Source organism: Drosophila subpulchrella, chromosome 3L, assembly GCF_014743375.2.
Source record: "Drosophila subpulchrella strain 33 F10 #4 breed RU33 chromosome 3L, RU_Dsub_v1.1 Primary Assembly, whole genome shotgun sequence".
NCBI lineage: Eukaryota > Metazoa > Arthropoda > Insecta > Diptera > Drosophilidae > Drosophila > Drosophila subpulchrella.
In genome coordinates this window covers 27,337,619-27,358,256 of record NC_050612.1, presented here as the reverse complement: position 1 = coordinate 27,358,256, position 20,638 = coordinate 27,337,619, and the positions used below count along the sequence as shown (strand labels likewise).

At 42.8% G+C, this 20,638-nt stretch overlaps 1 protein-coding gene across 4 annotated transcripts in view; it reads left to right on the top strand.

Annotated features, from left to right (window-relative positions):
- LOC119552870 (spectrin beta chain, non-erythrocytic 5) overlaps positions 1-20,638 on the top strand; it is a 32,750-nt gene that overhangs the window by 3,859 nt on the left and 8,253 nt on the right. For 3 of the 4 annotated variants that reach the window (XM_037862769.1, XM_037862767.1, XM_037862766.1), the window contains exons 3-11: positions 11,712-11,902; positions 12,250-12,417; positions 14,097-14,213; positions 14,281-14,543; positions 14,997-15,126; positions 15,388-15,575; positions 15,701-18,674; positions 18,737-18,876; positions 18,976-20,586. In XM_037862769.1, coding sequence (XP_037718697.1) covers positions 11,783-11,902; positions 12,250-12,417; positions 14,097-14,213; positions 14,281-14,543; positions 14,997-15,126; positions 15,388-15,575; positions 15,701-18,674; positions 18,737-18,876; positions 18,976-20,586 — 5,711 coding nt within the window. In that variant the 5' untranslated portion in view covers positions 11,712-11,782. Of the gene's footprint in view, positions 1-11,711; positions 11,903-12,249; positions 12,418-14,096; positions 14,214-14,280; positions 14,544-14,996; positions 15,127-15,387; positions 15,576-15,700; positions 18,675-18,736; positions 18,877-18,975; positions 20,587-20,638 lie in introns of those variants that run through there. The other variant, XM_037862768.1, reaches the window with a different exon arrangement.

The following is a 20,638-nucleotide window of genomic DNA, read 5'->3' as shown; positions in this document are numbered from 1 at the left end:
CTAAAACCTTTAGTTTAATTTTAGGTATTCGTAGTCTTAAGATAAGATATTGAAGCTTGGAGAATGCAGTAGTTTTACAGCTTATAGTAGTTATTAGTTGAACTTATACAATTTATAGTCTTATTGTAGGTCTAATTTTTGTTATAACCTTCTAAGAAATGACTGGCAAGACAAGACTGTTGGGTAACTTAAAAAGGTAGTTCATACCAACTTGCGACTTGGTTACGAAACCTCCATATTTTTTTCGGTATATGCAAATTACTTGGTAAGTAATTAGAAAATAACCGTAAGTCGTGTGCAAAATAATACCGCTATAGACTGGAGAATTTCTCGCTCTCTTTGGCTGCTCATTTCACTTGTCTATCAATTGTGCGGTTACTTTTTTCCTTTTTTTTGGGAGGTTTGGGAAAACTTGGCCAACTGTGGCTTCAACCAGTTTTTATGTTTTCCTGAGCGCGCGCCAAAAACCAAAAACTGAAAACCAGCAACAACGTAAAATGCACATTCAAGGCTATAAGCCAGTAACAACAACTAAAAGTAAACTTGCTCGGGAACTGGTTTTCCTCTTGTCTTGTATTTTGTACTCGCACTCGCGGTTTGCTTTCTTTTTTATTTTTTTTTTAGACTGTAAGTCGGAGTATGTTGACTGTGTTGGCCAAAAAAAAAACAATCTACCCAGACCAAAATGCTTATCACCCAGGGTCCGTCCCTCGCACAACAATAAATAACGCAGGAAATATGCCCACACAAAAAGCTCCAGAGGGAAATTATTTATTTTCTTGGGAACTTTGGGGCTTGTTGGAATTTTAGTCGTTACTATGTGGCTAAGCGATTACCGAGCTCGGCTCCCAGTTAAAGTTCAAAGTGCAAGATCGTTAATTTGAGCCTCATAAGTGTACGTAACTTTTTCAGCAAGGAATTTACAAGTTTTATTGCGAAATTTGATGGTATCAATATGATTATGATAGAAAAATGTTTAAATTTTAATACCTTCTCGAAAATATGAATATTATTATAAGTTCGGGTTCGAAATTTGAGATATATTTTATAGCTGGATTACAAAAATTATTATAGCACATCTGAAACATTTCAAGGGTAAAGTTTTTAAAGATTTATGATAGCTTTGAAGCATCAGATAAAAGTCAAAAATAATTGACAGATCAGGTAGATTTTGGGCTTGCTACATTTACTTTAAGCCAAAACTTCAAACCATTTTTCGCATTGAGGGTTATGGTATTTGGGTGCCATTGTGCTTCGATGCCAGAGCGAATCGGTCCCACCTGGGTGCCATTATCTCGGATTTTCGGGGGCGAGAAGAAGAAATCGCGAGCGATCGCTGGCAACCTTGAAACCTGCTCTTGCCTTCCTTTCTGCCAAGTGAAATTTCTCGGCCAAAGAGAGGTCCCACTCTTTCGCTCTACCACCAATATACCGACGCCACCAACCCACTCCCCAAAGATTTGGTCTTTGTTTTGGCCTGGCTTTCGAGTTTTCGGACCTGGGCCATAAACAATTGCCAGCAGGTTGTTCGCATTTAAGCTTATTTATTATTAAGCTGTCTAGCTTTTTTATGCGAGTCTGTGGAATTTGGCTAATCGAGTCAAGTGTTTGGTGCAGAGAGTGGTGGCTTCGGTTTCGGTGCTCGAACTCAATGGAACCCGACTTATCCAGCGGAAGTGGTCGAAATTCCGGTTAGCCAATAGGTTTTTTTTTTCATTTTACTTGGCACCACCAGTAGTGTAGAAATAGAAACGCCAAACCTTATCAGCGGAAAACAAAACGAGAATAAATATAGCCTTGACTGGGGTCTTAAATTTGAGCAATTTGCCAATCATCCGAGAGAGTCCGAAATCAGAGAAACTTACCCCTGAAAACGGAAAGACAACGCCAATTTTAATCAAGTCTCTGTGAGCAAGCTGAGTTCGCGATTCTCTTCGCTTTTTGAGATTTTTTCTTGTTTTTACGGCCACGGGCCCAATCAAAATATTTAGCTTATTAGTTGCGAAAAAGATCAACAAACAGTCGAGCAAAGTCGAACAAACAAAAGTTTCATCAAAGGAGCATCGTGAGAGTTGAAATAAAACCCATGGAGACAGTGCTTCAAAAAAATATATAGTAATTTTAGATCAGTTAAAGGATATTAATGATATATTAAAATAATAGTCGCAAAAATGTAATCTCTTTAAAAAACAAATCTTCACGATATTAGGAAACCCTAAGATAGTTTTCCCAAAATTCTGAAGAAGAATTTAAGTAATTATCCATTAAGCTTTCGTCCATAAATAAAAAGACTTTCTATCTCTTAATCTTTAAACTCTTCTAACTTATTTTCTTGTGTAGCCTACAAATGACTTCATCCTGTCTTCTTACTGTGATATCATCGCTTAGTGAAGATGGTAGATAGTTTTACAGTTGCGAACCGCACTGTGGCTGCATATGAATTGGCTTTTTGGACCGAGGGCCTGTGGCAATTAATTACATTTTGCGCACTTTGTTTCCGCTGGCTGGAAGCGGTAGAATTTTGTACTCTTTGCTGTAATTATTTCTTCTCCTTTGTCTGGGTTCTTTTTTTTTGGTTTTTTTTTTACCATGAACACCTCGTAAGTATGGGGTATATAAGGTGAGGAACCAATGATTTTGTGATAATTATTAAGGGATGTCATCGCGTCGTTACCAACAAAAGGGGAAGAGATGAAGCCATAAAAGTGCCGCTGGTTCTTGGCCTGTTGGCTTTTTGTGTTTGTGGTGCAACGGTTGTCGGTGTTTTCGGCCGGGTCTAAAAGTCTAGAAGAAGGTGTTGATGGTTGATGGTCATTCCCCGAGTATTCCCCACTTCTCATATTCTGTGTGTGTGGGGCATTGATTTCGCATTTTAATGCCCCTGCACCTGGGTTCCCAGAGAACAGTGCGCATGTGCGCCACTCGTAAATTGCCTCTGAGGTCTGCGTCCCCGAATCTCGTAACTCTGGTTTGCATACCTCGCTGCGTACAATCGATCGGAATCAAAAAGCGTAACAGACCCAAAGCAGAAATGCCAAATATTTAAGCGGCCCAAAAACACAGCTGTGAAGGCTGTCAAAAGACCAAGCGGCCTTACACATGGCGAAAAATTATGAAATAATACTAAGGGGATGACTTTGGAGCCTATGAAGACTAATATGATTTTTAAGGATTTTCATGTTCACTAAAACATATGGCTGTGATCGTTAATAATGTTTATGATCGATCTTCTAGAAAAGTCTTAAAATTCGGATGATGATCTTAATTTTCATAAAAATAAATAAATAATCTAATAAGGAACAAAGTGAAAGCCAAGATGTTTTCAATTAAATAATGAAAAGGTACTCCTTTGATATCAAAGAAAGTGAAAGTTTGACTACTTGGTGAAAAATAATGTTGAAGGTTTATCGAAATAATCATATTATTAAATATTTATAAAAAATGGTAAACCTAAATATAGTAATAGAATTCAATTGGTGAGGATATTCTGATACCATTAAGAAATAGTGATCTTTAAAAGTAACACGCTTTAAAAAGTATGCGATGAAGTGTAATAATTTTTTTTTTTAAATGTATCATAATCCCACATTTTTTGCAGTGTACTCGGAGCCCTCCTTCTCAGGGGTTTTTGAGCCCGGCCTTTCGAGGCGGTACTCTTCTTACCTTGCTAGGGGCTTTAGCTTGACTTGGCTCGGTTGTTCTTCTTTCACTTTGGCATTCCTTGGCGTACTTTGTAAATTGTTCTTTCTCCTCGGCTTTTCGTGTGTGCGTGAGCTGTGCTGTTATTTATGTTATGAGCGTTATGCGTTCCAGTTCTTTCACATGGATTTGCCCGGCTAAGCGATCAGTTAAAGCCAGCCGTTTTAGCCACTTTTGTAAGCCCAAGACCCCGGATGATGATGATGACACAAATGAAATGTCTTGAGTGAATAACTGAAGTGGCTAACTGAAATGCCAACTGCTGATGGGGCCTCGAAAGCGAACGGAAAGAGGTGACTTGACTAAACTAATTTGTCCCTGCAATTTATGACTTTCTTTGGTGATTCGCTGAATTTATGGCCCACGAGGTGGACTCTACAAATAGAAGCTATCTATAAGGTGAAGATAGTGCCTAACTGTGGTTATCAACTGTCCAACTGCGATAAAAACTGATTAAATGCACTTTGGTATATGCAGGAATCGATGATGTCAGAGAATTCGGAATGAGTCAGATCTTAGAGCCTCTAAAAAGAGAGAATAGAATTGTCTGATTAATTACAGTCTAGCTTGGAGAACTAGAATCTCATTAAACTATGGTATATGGGTTCAATTTAAAACAAGATTTAGTATTTTTAAAGTCTAAGGGAGTTAAGGAAGGTATAAGAGATATACAAGTCTGAAGTTTTTCATAAAATAATATTACAAGAACTTAGAGATCTTTCAACTCAATGAAGCTCCACTATACCTAGAGAAATTCTGAGAATACTGTCTGAGTCTTGTCATATTAATTAGCTGGGAACGCAGATCAGCTCGAAGTCGATGATCAAGCGGTTTGTAGTCGTGACTAGTCGCTTACAGAATGTTTTACATTTGCATGCAGCAGAAAAGCAGGCCGAACAACCTTGAGAACCGCTTATATAATACTATATTTTAACCGAAGTCGACAAAAAATGGCATAAAGGTTATGTTTTCGTGCGGCGTCTGAAAATAAAATTACACGCTTAAATAAGAAAATATTTACTTTAACGCTGACATCAGACAATCAACAAGTTATGAACGGAAAACGACAAAAAAAAAGAGGGGAACCTAAACCGCTACGTGGAGCTTTCCAAACAAAAAAAAAGCATCAGTTCTCCAGAAGTCTGCTCTTCTTCGGGGTTCTGTTTGTTGTAATTTTTACCGGTTTCCGTCCAAAACAAAAAAAAATATACGTCTGCTGCGTCTGTTTAGCATTGTAGCGTGAAGTCTTATGATCTTTATTTTCAGTTCATATTTATTTTTTTCTGATTCCATATTTACGATTTTTATTATGACGCGCCGAGCAACAAGCAAAGTCTTCATCAGCGAGTTGGGATTGAGAATTTGCATTTGCCCCAAGGCAGAAACGAGTTTCGCATTCCTCGGCAGTTGGCCCACCCGGCAGTTGGGGATCGAAAGAGAGTTCCCCGGGGGACTGGACTTAATTAGAGGAATGTGCAAAGTAGATTTGCGTCTGGGGATTACCATGAAATATGGGGGACGAATCTAATTGTTGCGATAAGAGATCTACAATTTTGGGGAATGTTGTTTGGGTGAGAGCTTTTTAATGGCCAGAGGTAGCTTGGAGATACAGCTACGGACTACTGTAAAATATGTCGGATAATAGAGAAAGATTCAAATACTTTTACTATCATATCTTGAATACAGCCAAGTGAAATCCCATACATATGTCTTTAGAAATAGCTATTACTCAAACAAGTTTTGAGTTATATTTGTATCTCCATACTTTGGGGATTACCATTAAATCTCATAGATAGTAAAATAATATCTTATTTGTAGGAAAAATATAATCCGTTTTAATTTAACAGCTTATTAAGCTTAGAGATTTCTTTAAAAACTTTTTATTTGGTGATTAAGCTAGAGGCGTAAACCTAAATACGCTGTAGGGAAAAGACAGATCGAGTTTATAGGGTCAGTGGGAAAAGTAAGAGCTTTGGGAACCTCTCTTAATAAGCCATACCCTTGAATAGCTCTGGGTTATTTTTATCCCAAGCCTTCTTCTTTCGAGAGCTCTTCAAAATCAACTCGACAGTAAAATTATGCATGAAATGTTTGCACACAAAACCGCAAAAAAGTATTCTTCGATGTGCTTATAACGTCATCGAATCTGAATATTTGTCGTGTAATTGTAAACTTGACTTTCTGTTGCCCGTTTTCGGTCTGTGGTTTGCGCAACGTGCTTTTTGAAGTCGGAATGCAATTTGTTTTGTTTTTGGGCTGTCTGAAATAACAAACCCATATCGGAGTTTGCGGCTCGTAAAAAACACATTAAAATCGTTTGAAATTCATTTAAAATCCATATACTATATACGTATACTATTAGCGATGTTAAACAACTCTGAAGGCCCAGAACTTTTCAATTTATATTCCCTTCCGTAATGTAACAAATTTATATATCTTTTTCGATGACGATTTTGTTTTTATGGCCCGACACTTGAGTAAACATTTATGTTCCTCGGTTTCCCAGGCTTAGCCAATTAAAAATTCAATGGGTAAAGTTCCCTTGCCCCCCGCCAAGGGCCTCTCACATGATTTCAATTTCAATTAGCGTCTTTGAAATAGATGTTTAAGATATGAGTTATGACTAGATGAAATATTTCTTTCGCCATTGTTTTCGTGACATTTTCGGGTCTCGGGCTGTCAAAAATGAAATTGAATTGTTCTCCGTCTTGTCAGGCGATCGTTTGATTGCCGTTTTGGTACATTTTAATTAAGAGTAGAGCGTGGAGAGGGTTGCTGCTGATAGGAGCGACCTTACCCCACTGAACTCTGTCAAAAAATAACCCAACCGAAACTGAATCGATAAGGGGAAAATATTTTTTTTTTTAAACTTCCTGTGAAACGCGGCGGAAATATCTCAAAGCCCCCGTTAAGTGTTAGATTATTGTGCAAATATTGGACTTAGCCGTGAGTGGTGAGTGTTTGAGCATTGGTCATGGGTGCTGGTATATATAGCATACTGTTTATACCATTTCCAGATGTCTTTCGAATGACTCAAACTTCGTTAAGCTTAAAATTTTGGGTTCACACGTGTTGTTTGAGTCTCCCCCATATGCAAATCATTTGCGATTAAGTCATATTTTCGGGGCTATTCGAATAGGAAGTGGGTAGACAAAACTAATTAATCAGAAACCAGCTTTTTTGGGAAAGAAAACAAACAGAAATACAATTGGTAGAACAGCTTAAGTTTGGACTTCGGATTCGTTGAAAGTCACTGTTGACTTTCGATAATTTTCTTTGTGTCATTCAAGTGAAAGTTTCCCAATTTCCCATAAGAGATTTAAAAATGTGAGTGTGACTGTTATGTGTAATTATCGAGTTACATGGCCTGTTTCCGCTTATACAAAGTTTTTCCAAATCCCAAAATCTTAGAATACTTTCTGCGATAATCAATCAAATCGACTTAGTCACACTTAATGCCCCTGGATCTGCGAGATCTATAATTGAAGGAAATCAATCAAAGCGCTTGGAAACCTGTTCCTTAACTCATCTCAACTGGTTTAATGGGCCTATATCCGCCATAACGAATCTTAATTATACCACAATTAAATGGAGACGCGTGCCTAAGTCCTCCTTGGTCGCAAAATTAATGGATCTTGTGTGGTTACGCATCTCCAATCGATTAAAATGTATTATTAAGAAACGCCCTGCAAATATCACATTTAATTGATTTTTATTGTTGCCCAAGATGATTTTTAAGAGAAATTTATTAGAGGAATTTTTTTGAGCTCAATCTATGGAATCTATAAATCCCACCCGTTGTCATCTTCAGCTGCTTCTTTTGTCCCCAAAGATTTCTATTTTTCTAAAAAGTGATGTCATCATTTGACTATTTGATGTATGTGTTTTAAGGTTGGCTCAAAGTATTTTCCCAGCCTGGGGAAAACCGACTAACACAGTTGGAAAACATCAATTGAAAACTGTTTTCATTGCCAAAGACTGACAGAAAAAATCAGTTAAAAGCGCTGAAGCGGCGCCCCAAATAATCAATTCCAGCATTTGCATAATCAAAACCCACAAACAGAATGCGAAAGCAGGGAGAAAACCAAATCAAATTCGGTAGCCGGTGGCGCATGCGCAGAACCCAGAAGAACGAATCGAATTTTTGGGCTTTGAACCAAACTGAATTTCGAGGTACGGCATGATGTCATCAAAACAACATCGGTTGCGGGTGTACACTCGTATATCATATTGTATGTGTGGTACAGCCCCTCCGGGGGGCGTGACCAAATGCCAAAAAATAATAAAGGCAATGGGCACGAGGAGCTAGGGGCTCTTGAGTATGGCTCAACATTGACTAATTTTCGCAAATAACTTTTGGGGCACATCATATACACGTACGAACGATCCAAGCCAGTAAAAAAGAGCGGAGTCAAGCGCTCTATAAACAATTTCGATTTCAACAAAAGCAAAAGGCAAACCAAAAACCATAAAAGCATTAGACGAAGTATGTAATATTTCGTTGCCTTTTCTATCATTATGAGACAATAATCAGCCAAAATGTTTGGTAATCATTTTTAAGCAGCAACCATATTGAAGCTCAACCTATTAATTAGGCTTTGAAATGGGGTTTTAAATCTATGACATTTTAATTATTTGATGGGTAGTTGAATTTAAATGAAACTCAAGAGTTACGTGTATTTTGAAATATGCCGATTGATGAATCACTAGTACGAATACAATTTATTAAAGAATTCTAATAAATGAAAGATAAATTTGAAATAATCTTAAATCTTTGTTTTTCTTAAGCTCATCAATCCCATCTCTCTAATATCATTTCCATTTTAAATCTATTGTTAAACTTAAATCTAAGTTTGTGGTCTTTTCCTATACAGTTTTGCTGTTTTCTCTTCGAAATTGTTTGTTATTTTGTCTCTTTGATTTTGAAAATTGTTTAGCATGCCAGGCACAAACAAAAGAATTTACAACATTGTGGGTTTCTATTTTTTTTTCGTTCATCTGTATTCTTCTTTTTGACGGAGGCTAAAACTGAATTTTAATTTCCAGCCACTGATGAGGTAATTTTATGCATAGAAATTGTGACAACAAAGACCACCAATTCCCTAATTTGCTGCGCTATAGGTCTCATTATTTTCTGTTTTAAAACATAGATGACAGTAAAAATAGGTTTTTATCAGACATATTCAATCGCTCACGCAAAAGTAATTAAAAGAGGTAACGACTTGGGATGCTATCTTGGTAGAAAAGTTGCTCCAAACGAAACTTAACTTCCCTTTGATATACTTTAAAGTATCATTTAATTCTGGATTTGCTAAATGATACGAGTGACTTTGCATATATGCCATAAAAATTAAGCATACAAAATGCTAAATGTTTATTGATTTATGCAAATTTTTACACGATTCCGAGGTTGTTGCACGCCCAGTTCATTAGCTAACCGGGTATGTGGAACACTGGAAGATTAAGATCTGCTCGAGAGAACACCCAAAAACAAAAAAAAGTAGGGAAAATCATAAAAATCGTGTTTAGAGTGTTTGCGATGAGTGAAGTGTGGATGTTTAAAAATAGAAAGAGGCGCGGAATTTGAGTATTCCTGTTTACAGCTGCTGCGCATGTGCTCTGGTATTATATTGTATCCAGATTGAAGTAAACAGGATGCCCGGAATTCGACCCTTAGTTTGCATTTGCCCCTGACTTTGCCTCCCTTTTCCGGCAACTCAGTTGTTTCTTATATAAATAGTTTATAGCCACAGACAGCTGTGTGTGCGTTGAGGATCCAACACCACTTGGGGTATCTTCTATTTTTGGGATCTAAAAGAGCCTCCGAGTTTTAATAGCCTTTTCCAGCTAAGCCTAAAGTTATGCCGCAGTTCCATATTTGGAACCCTTCAATTTTTTTGTTTGCCATTCCATGCTGATAAGGCAAACCCCCTTATCGCGGTATGGTAAAGTTTATTGTCACACTGGCCGTGTTGTTCATTTTTTATTGTTTAGTTTTCACCTCTTTTTAATTGATTTTTCTGTTTGCCATAGCGAAGTGTTCTGTTTGCCAATTTGCGGCGAATGCCTTCCAGGTGACCTCAGCGGCCTTTGGCGGCATATAATGACACCTATATAAATGATCTATTAACAGAGTTACGACACTCGGGTAGGTAGCGGAGATTATAACTCTTTGGCATGATGTCATATAGGGGAATGATCATATTCGACATTTATTCAATGACCCATTCATTAGCCTGCGGAATGCGACAGGGCGCCATAAATAAGTTGATATTGGGGTGCATTCCCCTCTATAAATATCCGTCAGCATATGTCCGTGGTATGCGGGATATATGGACAGATAAGATAAACCCCAGGGCCTATTAGCTTTATGTCAATGCAAAAGATTTTCCAGATCCCTTGCCCCTTTTCCCCTCTCACCATTGGCGTTGAGTGCGATAAAAGGAATTCACCATAGGCCAGTTGAAGAATTTTTGTTGCCACTTTTGGCTTGGCTTTTAATTCATCTGATAAACACAGTTAAAAAGGGGGAGGAAGCTTTCCCCCACTCTGAATTGTTGGGACCAGCGAATTGTTGGGCCCACATTTTTTTCAGTGACCAAACAGCGCGGGCTCTGCAAAGAACTGACTGTATAATCGAGAATTAGTACCGCCCAAATATTATCGAAATTTAAAACGAAAACTTAACTCTTAAGAACAGCACTTTGTGCTGGTTTACCCCGGACCTCTTGCGAAACCCCCCTCGAAATCAGTGATCAAAGACCATGGAGTACAATAGTATATTGCGCTCGAACTTTTCGCGCAATGAATATCGGAGATATATATCCTACGAACGTCAGTCGTTGGGTAGGTTTCCTATGAACTTGAACTTTTCCCTGGAAGCTCTCGATCATCATTATACAATCTGGAAACGAAAGTAACCTGTTCTTATCTATCAGTTGGGTGGAACTTCGTTTTTAGTTGATAAGAGCGCAAATATTTGGCAAATGAGTCAACGGCCTAGAAGAATGGGTTCGTTTTCTGCAGTTTCCGCTCTGTTTCCGGCCAGTTTTATTTTTTTTTTTTGCGTATTCTTGCCCAGTATTACGTAAAACGAACCGTTGATAAAAACGAAACAAAACTGTGAAGCGTTTTCCATGGGTATGAAGTAATTTCGGCAGTCTACAGATAAGCTCGCCAAGGCAATATCACTGTGCTACAAATATTTTGGGTTTTGATACGCTTGCTGGGGGTATAATCACTGGTACGGAAAGTTAGAAACCTTAACTTGGTTTGTTTATAGTCAATTAAGCAGAAAATTACTTTGTATATTTCAATTATATAATTGATTGTGAAAAAAATATTTATTTTAAATTATCTCACATTGCATATTTGAAAATCTAAGTTTTTGATGTAAAAAGTTACCTATAACTCTAATTTCTTGGTGATTTTTTAAAAAGTTTTTTTTATCAATCTAAAAGATTTAACAACTTGTGCAATTAAGATCTAAATGTTAAACGTCAATCGGATTGGCTTATCTTTACGGGTCTGAAAAGTTTTACTACGTGATGTGGTGTCGAAATCAAACGTTTTTGTTGCTTCTTCGTTTCAAATTCTCCTAGGTAATCGGCGACATTGTTCAAACCCGCTGATACAATGATTTAAAATTAGGAATTACGCTTGATGGAGGCATAAACTATAAATGTACTACTTTGGAATGTCGCTCTAACTTTAGACAGTGTTTAGTGTTTTTGTTATAGTAGCAATTATGTTGGCGATAGTCTGTTATCTCTAAATCAATAGGTTCAGACGTCACGGGTGTGCTTTCTCTATCTCTCAACTATATACTTTCCGTATTTTTCCTCTATTTGCTGTTAGCCCATTATTGATTTTGGTCTGTTGTCAGGTGGTTTACCCATTTCTTCTCTCTACAAAAAAAAATCAAAACAAGCTCTAAAGCTAAACGTTTTGTGTTGCACTTATATGACTTCGAACTAATCCGAGATTTGTTTTGTCCTCTCCTCACCCATTAGCATCACAATATGAGCCGGGAGGCTACTCCGCGCTGCAGACACCAACGCCATCCAACCGAAACTCCGCCAACATGACCCAGCGGGACGGCATCATCAAGTTCGAGAACGAGCGCATCAAAACGCTGCAGGAGGAGCGATTGCACATTCAGAAGAAGACATTCACAAAATGGATGAACTCATTTCTGATCAAGGTGGGTAGATTAGGGAATATTATGTCACTTGGTCTTTCAAACACTCTTTTATATCGACATATATAATGGAGTAATAGACACATAAGAGTAATTAGATGTAAATACAATATTTTCAAGAACCAAAAACTCTTAAAAATGTTTTAGTCATTTTTTTGGCTATCCTAAAAATTAGCAAAGTAAACTATAAATTTTAACAGCATCCTAAACAAAATGTGGTGTTAAATTGAAAACGATATCAGTGAAATCAAAAATTAAATATTCACATGAAATTTCGATTGGAATACATTTTTATGGCACCTGCAATATATGAATGCAACTCACAGTTCGGCTTATTGTCTTCTTTTTAGGCCAAAATGGAGGTCGAAGACCTATTCACAGACCTGGCCGATGGCATCAAGCTGCTGAAGCTGCTGGAGATCATATCATCGGAGAAACTGGGCAAGCCGAACAGCGGACGCATGCGCGTCCATAAAATCGAAAATGTCAACAAGAGTCTGGCATTCTTGCACACCAAGGTGAGATATACCACATAAAATGGTAGGGAGAAGGTTGGGGCTGCAGTTGGTGGAAGACCGAAGGCTGAAGACTGAAGACTGGAAAGGGGAGAGCTCTCTACGCATTTGTAGAAAGTGCAAGTCGCGCCTGCGCAGCTGCGCGTGGCCATTGCGTGCTTTGTTTGCCATATGAGCTCCGCGGATCTGGAGATCTCGGATCGGGGGAACTGAGAGACCGGAGACGACGAAAAGATATGGCGAAAATATATATATATATTTAATTACCTTGCCTGGGCACCGACTTTTCTTGGCAATTTCTGAAATATTTGCATACTTTCTAATGCATTTTTTTCCTTGACTACACTTCACTTCATTTCGCTTGGCACATTTTCCACCACGTATATGTACTTTCTTTGCACCTCTCGTGTGCATTTGATTTTAATTGCGCAAAGTGGCAGCTTAGCGTGCGACATAGTTTCGAATCTTCTGGTTTTTTCAGTAAGGGGCCTCCTGTGCTAATCTAATTAGAAGCAATTAAAAGGCAGCACTTTGTATTTGTCCCATTGCCCAACTAATTCACTTTGTTTCTTAAGCGCCTGCAGTGAAAGTTCGCTTTTCGGTTTTACTTTTCACCAATTCATTTCGTATTTTATTTGTTTTTCGGGCTTGTCTCTTTGTGTGTGACATGGGTATTGAGTGCATTTTAATTGGTTTTTAGGCTTGAAAGAAGCCCGAGCGAAAGATTTACGCACAAGCGAGCATTCGATGGAGGATCCCAGGGGACCCATTGAAGCGTTCAGCGGAGCACGACTCTCGGAATCTCCAGTCGCCATTAGGAGAACCAACGGGCGTAGCTCCGCACTAGACCTCAATATACTGGAATAATTAACAAAGTGCACTGTTTCTAGGGAAAGAGTTTAAATTTTTCACACACAGTTTAAATATTAGAGAAAAAAGTTACTTAAGCTGCTTGAATAGTTTTAAGTTTCAACCGTTGAAGTATGAACTTCATGTGGTTATTCGTTTTCCCAAATTTCTGGGATACACAATTTATTATAAGTTTAGGGCTTTCGGGCATCATTAGCCATATAGCTTCACTTAAGAAACGCCCCATTTTTATAATTTGACTTTTTAAAGTCATTAAATTATGGTTTTAGGATTTATATCCACGAAGTGCCTTATAATTATCCCAAATAAATTCCAGAAACACCTATTTATTAATATTCAAATATTGGAAGTCCAATTCTTTAAATATTTATGTAAAATTGCCGGTAAAAGAAAAAGATAGCTCTCCATCACAATTTTCACCTTGGCCATAAATCAGCAACCAAACGCTAACCACTTTGTAGCTATGATAATGCGATTTAGATCGATATCAGGTAGTAACTAATGCTTTCTTCGCTGGGATTATCGTGCGAGTTACCTGTCAGCGCCCTGACCCACTATAAATGCAAATGGCAGGCGGGGGGTGACCCACATGAACCCGGAGGAGGTCAAGCACCTCCACCTGATAATGCGTGACTCGTTGGACAGGCGCAGACCCAGTTTGGATGTATCGGTATCTGTGAGTTGTGGAACTCTTGGTAACCCAATACGCAGCTTACCCACTCCATTCACCAAATGGAAACTGAAAGAAATGCAGAAGAGATAGTGTGGAGAATGGGAATAATGCAAACGATGGTTTCTTTTTCTCTTTATAGGTCCGTTTGGAGTCCATTGGTGCTGAGGACATTGTCGATGGCAACCCCCGTCTCATCCTGGGTCTCATCTGGACCATCATTCTGCGGTTTCAGATTCAGGAAATTGAAATCGATGTGGTAAGTTGTCGCTGGGATATTCCCATAATTATGATATTTAATTAGTTATTGAAATACCCTCATTTAGGATGAGGAGAACGAGTCCAGCGAGAAGCGTTCCGCCAAAGATGCGCTGCTTTTGTGGTGCCAGCGCAAGACGCATGGCTATCCGGGCGTCAACATCACGGACTTCACCAACTCCTGGCGCTCCGGCCTGGGCTTCAATGCACTCATCCACTCGCACCGTCCCGATCTGTTTGAGTACAGCACCATTGTCAATTCGAAGAACTCCAACCTGGACAACCTTAACCATGCCTTCGACACGGCCGCCAACGAATTGGGCATTCCCAGGTGAGGATCTTTGGTGTAGTTAGGAATTTAAAGACCTCTATTAAAAGGAAATCAAGAATTTGGGAAGAATGTTATATGTTAGTAGTAAAATCGCACTTCAGGAAGATAATTTGATGATAACCAAACATTTTTTAAGAGCTTTTTTCAAAAATAAGAGGTTATTATATTTAAATACGATTATCTTATTTAAATAATATTAAAATTAACCTAATTGAAAATTAAATGTTTATGAATAATTACCACCTAAAGCATTATGATCTTTTTTTTTTGGAATCATCTTTAAAGTCACGTGATTATTGTCCAATACTTATTTATTACATTTTGTAACTGCCTTTTGCATAGTAAACTTAAGGTAAGCCCTATAAAATTCTTAGTTATTTCAATGTGGACTTAACATTCTTGTATTTTTTATAAAAATGTCAATATTATTAAGCTAAATTTTCCCCCTTTCAGCCTGCTCGATGCGGAGGACATTGACTCGGCCCGACCCGATGAGAAGTCGATCTTGACCTATGTGGCCTCCTACTATCACACCTTTGCACGCATGAAGAACGAGCAGAAGAGCGGCAAGCGCATAGCGAATGTAAGTAGACCTGGTTTGGATTCGTACTCGTATTCGGATTCAGGTTCATATTCAGATGCGGATGCCATTGGCAGAGTCCCATCGCCTCTGGAAATCGCTGCAGCGTAACGGTGTCCCACAGTTAACGCTCTACTTCACAATGGATTGGCCACCGATCGGATTCGGATTCGTATTCGGATTCCCGATTCGGGTGGGGTCCAGACCTAAACCTAGAAAGTTGTTCAACCAGCTCTTTCTTTCTTTCGCTCGCTCCCCCCGCAGATTGTCGGCCAGCTGATGGATGCCGATCGCAAGAAGATTCAGTACGAGGCTCTGACCACAAACCTGCTGAGCTGGATCCGCCAGAAGACGCTGGAGCTGGAGCAACGCGACCTGCCCAACTCGCTGGAGGGCATCCAGCGGGAACTGCTGGCCTTCAAGGAGTACCGCACCATTGAGAAGCCACCCAAGTGAGTAGGGGTTCATGACCAGCCGGAAATGATATGGTGTAATGTATTCAAATGATCAGAAACCCAGAGATCTATGTGACCATTGGAATATGTTAATGAAAACGTTTTTTTTTCCCCTTTAACAGATACAAGGAGCGCAGTGAGATCGAGGCGCTGTACTTCACCATCAACACCCTGCTTAAGGCTCTGAATCAGCCACCCTACAATCCCCAGGATGGCCAGCTGGTCAACGACATCGAGAAGGCCTGGCAGATCCTGGAGTATGCCGAACATCATCGCGAGGTGGCTCTGCGGGAGGAACTCCTCCGTCAGGAGAAACTGGAGCAGCTGAACTACAAGTTCGAGAAAAAGTCGGTGCTGCGCGAGGGTTATCTCAAGGAGATGATCCAAGTGCTGTCCGATCCGCGCTACCTGCGCCAGGTGGATGCCACACTGAAGAAGCACGAGGCAATCTCTGCGGATATTCTAGCGCGTGTAGAGCGCTTCAATGACTTGACCGCCATGGCCGAAGAGTTGGACAGGGAGAACTATCATGGCAAGGAACGAGTGCGTCGCCGGGAGCAGGAGGTGATGGCCAAGTGGCGCCAATTGCTGGAGCTGCTGGAGAACCAGCGACTGAACCTCTCCCAGATGAGCAACCTGATGAACTTGCTTCGCGAAATTGCCAGCACCACAGAAGCTGTGCGAGAGCTGCAGCAACAGTTCGCCTCCGAGGATGTGGGTCCCCATCTCCTGGGAGTGGAGGAACTGCTGCAGGCTCACTCGCTGCAGGAACTGCAGGTGAATACCTATGGAGAGACACTCAAGCGTTTCAACCGCCAGGCACTGCCCTACAAAAGTTCCGAGCACAAGGATGCCGCTCTGTTGGCCCAACGCCTTGCGGATCTGGAGGAAGCCTACTCGGAACTCCTTCGTCGTTCGGCGGCGAGAAGAGCTCGCCTGGAGGAGGCCCGGAATTTTCATCACTTTATGGAGGACTACGACAACGAGGAATCCTGGCTGGTGGACAAGCAGCGCATCTGCAAAACTGGCATAACCGCCAAGGATCTGCGAGCGGTCCTTTCCCTGCAGCAGAAACACAAGGCTTTGGAGGATGAAATTAAGTCGAGGAAACCCAAATCCGGTCAGATGTCCGACGCGGGCAAAAGGCTGATCGGTGAGGAGCACCCCCGCTCCTCGGAAATCCAGAGCAGGATCGATTCTTTGGCGGAGCACTGGCAAGCTTTGGAGGCTTTAGTGGAGCTGCGACGCCGCCAGTTGGAGGATGCTGCCGAGGCCTACCAGTTCTACACGGATGCCAATGAAGCCGAGTCCTGGCTGAACGAAAAGATGGCCCTGGTCAATTCGAGGGATTATGGCAACGATGAGCCCTCGGCTCAGGCTTTGCTACAGCGTCACCGCGATCTGCAGGGTGAACTGAATGCCTATTCCGGAGATATCCTCAATCTGAACCAACAGGCGGATAAGCTCATTAAGGCGGGCATTTGCACGCTGGAACTTTCCGCCGTGGAACCGGAACTGCCCGAAGTGGAGCAGGAGGAGTGGGTCAACGAAACTCGGCTGGTACCGAAGGAAGTCTGGGAGGACGAGTGGGTGGAGAAGCTGGAGCACAAGAAGGTCACCGAGACGAAGATGTTGCCCCATGTCAAATCTCTGTTTCCCTTCGAGGGTCAGGGCATGAAGATGGACAAGGGCGAGGTGATGCTGCTCAAGTCAAAGACCAACGACGACTGGTGGTGTGTGCGCAAGGATAATGGCGTGGAAGGATTCGTGCCGGCCAACTATGTTCGGGAGGTTGAACCCCGTCCAGTGGCCTGCATTGTGCCGAAAGCCGAAAAGGTAAAGTCCCTACAGAAGGTGAAGAAGACCATCCTGGTGCGCCAGGTGGTGCCCGTCAAGAGGATTAAGCCCGTCAGCGTGGCACCCAAACCTTTGGTCCAGAGGAGAACCTCCACCCAGAGCATCAACGAGAATGCAGACAGCGTGGAAAAGCGTCAGCAGAGGATCAACCAGACCTACGATGAGCTGCAGGAGATGGCCCAGAAACGCCATGCCCTCCTCGAGGATTCCATCCATCTGTTTGGCTTCTATCGCGAGTGCGACGACTTCGAGAAGTGGATGAAGGAGAAGGAGCGCATGATCAAGTCGGACGAGGGCGAGGGCGTGGACAATGCCAAGCGCAAGTTCGAGAAGTTCATCACGGATCTCTCGGCGGCCTCAAAGAGGGTCGAAGAGATCGACGGCGCTGTGGACACCTTCCGCCGGCAGGGCCACTCGCAGCTGGACAAGATTATCGCCCGCCAGCGCCAGATTCACCAGATTTGGCAGCGTCTCAACAATGCCAAGGCCCAGCGCGAAAAGAGCTTGGAAGGAGCCTCCAGCGTGGAGCTATTCAACCGCACATGCGACGAGGCCAAGGTCTGGATGAGCGAGAAGATGCTGCAGTTGGACACCGCTGTCATCACTCCCGATCTGCGGACAGTTCAAGCCTTGCAGAGGCGCCATCAAAACCTGGAAAGGGAACTGGCTCCCGTGGAGGATAAGGTGAATCGGGTGACCTACCTGGGCAACTCGGTGAAGAATGCCTATCCGGCGGAGAAGGACAATGTCAACGCCCGCCAACAGGAAGTCCAGGACATGTGGCAACAGGTCCAACAGCGAGGCAGCGACCTGCGCAACCGCATCGAAAGCGAGGTGGGTCAGCAGATCTTTAACAACAGTTCCAAGGTCCTGCTAGCCTGGATCGATTCCGTCAAGGATCAACTTAATGCCGATGAGTCTGCCCGTGATGTGGAAACTGCCAACAATCTGCTGAAGAAGCACAACGATCTGGGCGACGATATCCGCGCCCATGACACCGAGTTCCTGGAGGTCATCCAGTTGGGCAAGCAGTTATCCGACGGCAAACCCCACATGGCGGAGACGGTGGCCGTGATCGAACGCCTCAAGGCCGAACAGGATGCAATCCATCGCGGCTGGGCCGAAAAGCAGAAGTGGCTGCTGCAATGCGTCGAACTCCAGATGTTCAACCGGGAGGCGGACAAGATCGATGCTACCACCAAGAGCCACGAGGCCTTCTTGGAGTACAACAATTTGGGGGTAAGTTTTAGTGGATCTCGGTTTACTTTTAGATGGAAACTAATTGGTTTCTCATTTTGCAGTCCTCTCTGGATGAAGTGGAGGCTATTCTAAAGCGTCACCTGGACTTTGAGAAGAGCCTGATGGCCCAAGACAAGATCCTCAAAGGATTTTCGGACAACGCAGACAAACTGATTGCCAACGATCACTACGATACCAAGTAGTAAGTGTTTTTGTATAAACATTTTGGGAGCCCATATATGAGCAATGTATGGAATATTCCTGTAATTCAAAATCCTAACCGATTCTTGCACTTTTTCAGCATCGGAGACCGCCGCAATCAGGTTCTGGGCAAGCGCAAGGCGGTCAAGGATCGCGCCTTTGAGCGAAAGCGTCTTCTTCAGGCTTCCAAGGACTTCCACAAGTTCGCCGCCGAGGCTGATGACCTTAAGGTCTGGCTTCAGGACAAGACCAGGATTGCAGGCGACGAGAACTACCGTGACCTGAGTAATCTCCCTCGCAAATTGCAAAAACACCAGGCCTTTGAACGTGAACTCCGCGCCAACGAGGGTCAATTGAGGAATGTGACCAAGGATGGACAGGCTCTGGTTCAGGCCGGAAATCGAGTGCCAGAGGTGGAGTCCAGGGTGGCCGATCTGAACAAGCGCTGGAAGGATCTGCTTACGCTGTCCGAGGACAAGGGTCGCAAGCTGGAGCAGGCTGCATCCCAGCGAGAGCACAACCGCTCCCTCGAGGATGCCAAGAAGAAGGTGGATGAGCTGGACGCTGCCCTGCGAAGTGGAGATGTGGGCAACGATCTGCGCAGCTGCAAGGATCTGATCAACAAGCAGCAGATCCTCGAGTCGGAGATTACCATCTGGGATCAGAAGGTGGCGGAGCTGGTGTCCACGGGCGACGACATGGCCCACGAGGGTCACTTCAATGCCCAGAACATCGAGGCCGGTACCAAGGAGCTGCAGCAGCGATTCAAGGATCTGCGTGATCCCACCCAGCGCCGAAGGGCCAAGCTCGAGGAGAGCCTGAACTACCACAAGTTTGTGTTCGAACTTGATTCGGAGTTCCAGTGGATCAACGATCACCTGCCGGCAGCCAAGTCCAATGAACTGGGTCAGAATCTACACCAGGCCCAATCCCTGCACAAGAAGCACAAGAAGTTGGAGGCGGAGATCAAGGGTCATCAGCCGGTGATCAACAAGGCTTTGTTGGCGGGTCAATCGCTGATCTCGCAACAACATCCCGAGCGCGAGCAGGTTGAGAACCTGTGCCAGCAGCTGGAGCAGGCTTGGCAGGATCTGGAGCGCCATTGTGGCGAGCGATCCCGCAAACTGGAAATGTCCCTGAAGGCTCAACAGTATCTGTTCGACGCCGGCGAGATCGAGTCCTGGCTGGGTGAGCGCAACAATGCCCTGCGATCTACGGAATATGGCCGTGATCGCGATTCCGCGGCCAAGTTGCTCACCAAGCACAAGACCATCGAGCTGGAGCTGGACACCTACTCGGGCATTGTCACCGAAATGGGACACAGCTGCGCCGCCATGGTGGCCGCCAATCATCCGGACAGCAAGGTCCTGGCCGCCAAGCAGCAGCTGATCGAGAAGATGCTGAAATCGCTGCACAAGCTGGCCTCCCAGCGACAGGGTCGTCTCATGGAGAGCCTGTACAAGCACGAGTACTTCCTGGAGTCGGACGAAGTGGAGCAATGGATCCGCGAGCAGGAGCAGGCCGCCTCATCGGAGGACTACGGCCAGGACTTTGAGCATCTACAGCTGCTGCAGAACAAGTTTGATGATTTGAAGCACCGCGTGGAAGTGGGAGCCGATCGAGTTGATCAGTGTGAGCTACTGGCCAAGAAGCTGATCGATTCGGAGAGTCCGTATGCCAATGAGGTAGAGAAGCGACAGGAGCAACTGAGGTGAGTGGGGGGAAGGGATATATTTTAATGAAGAATTATACTAATTGTTTAT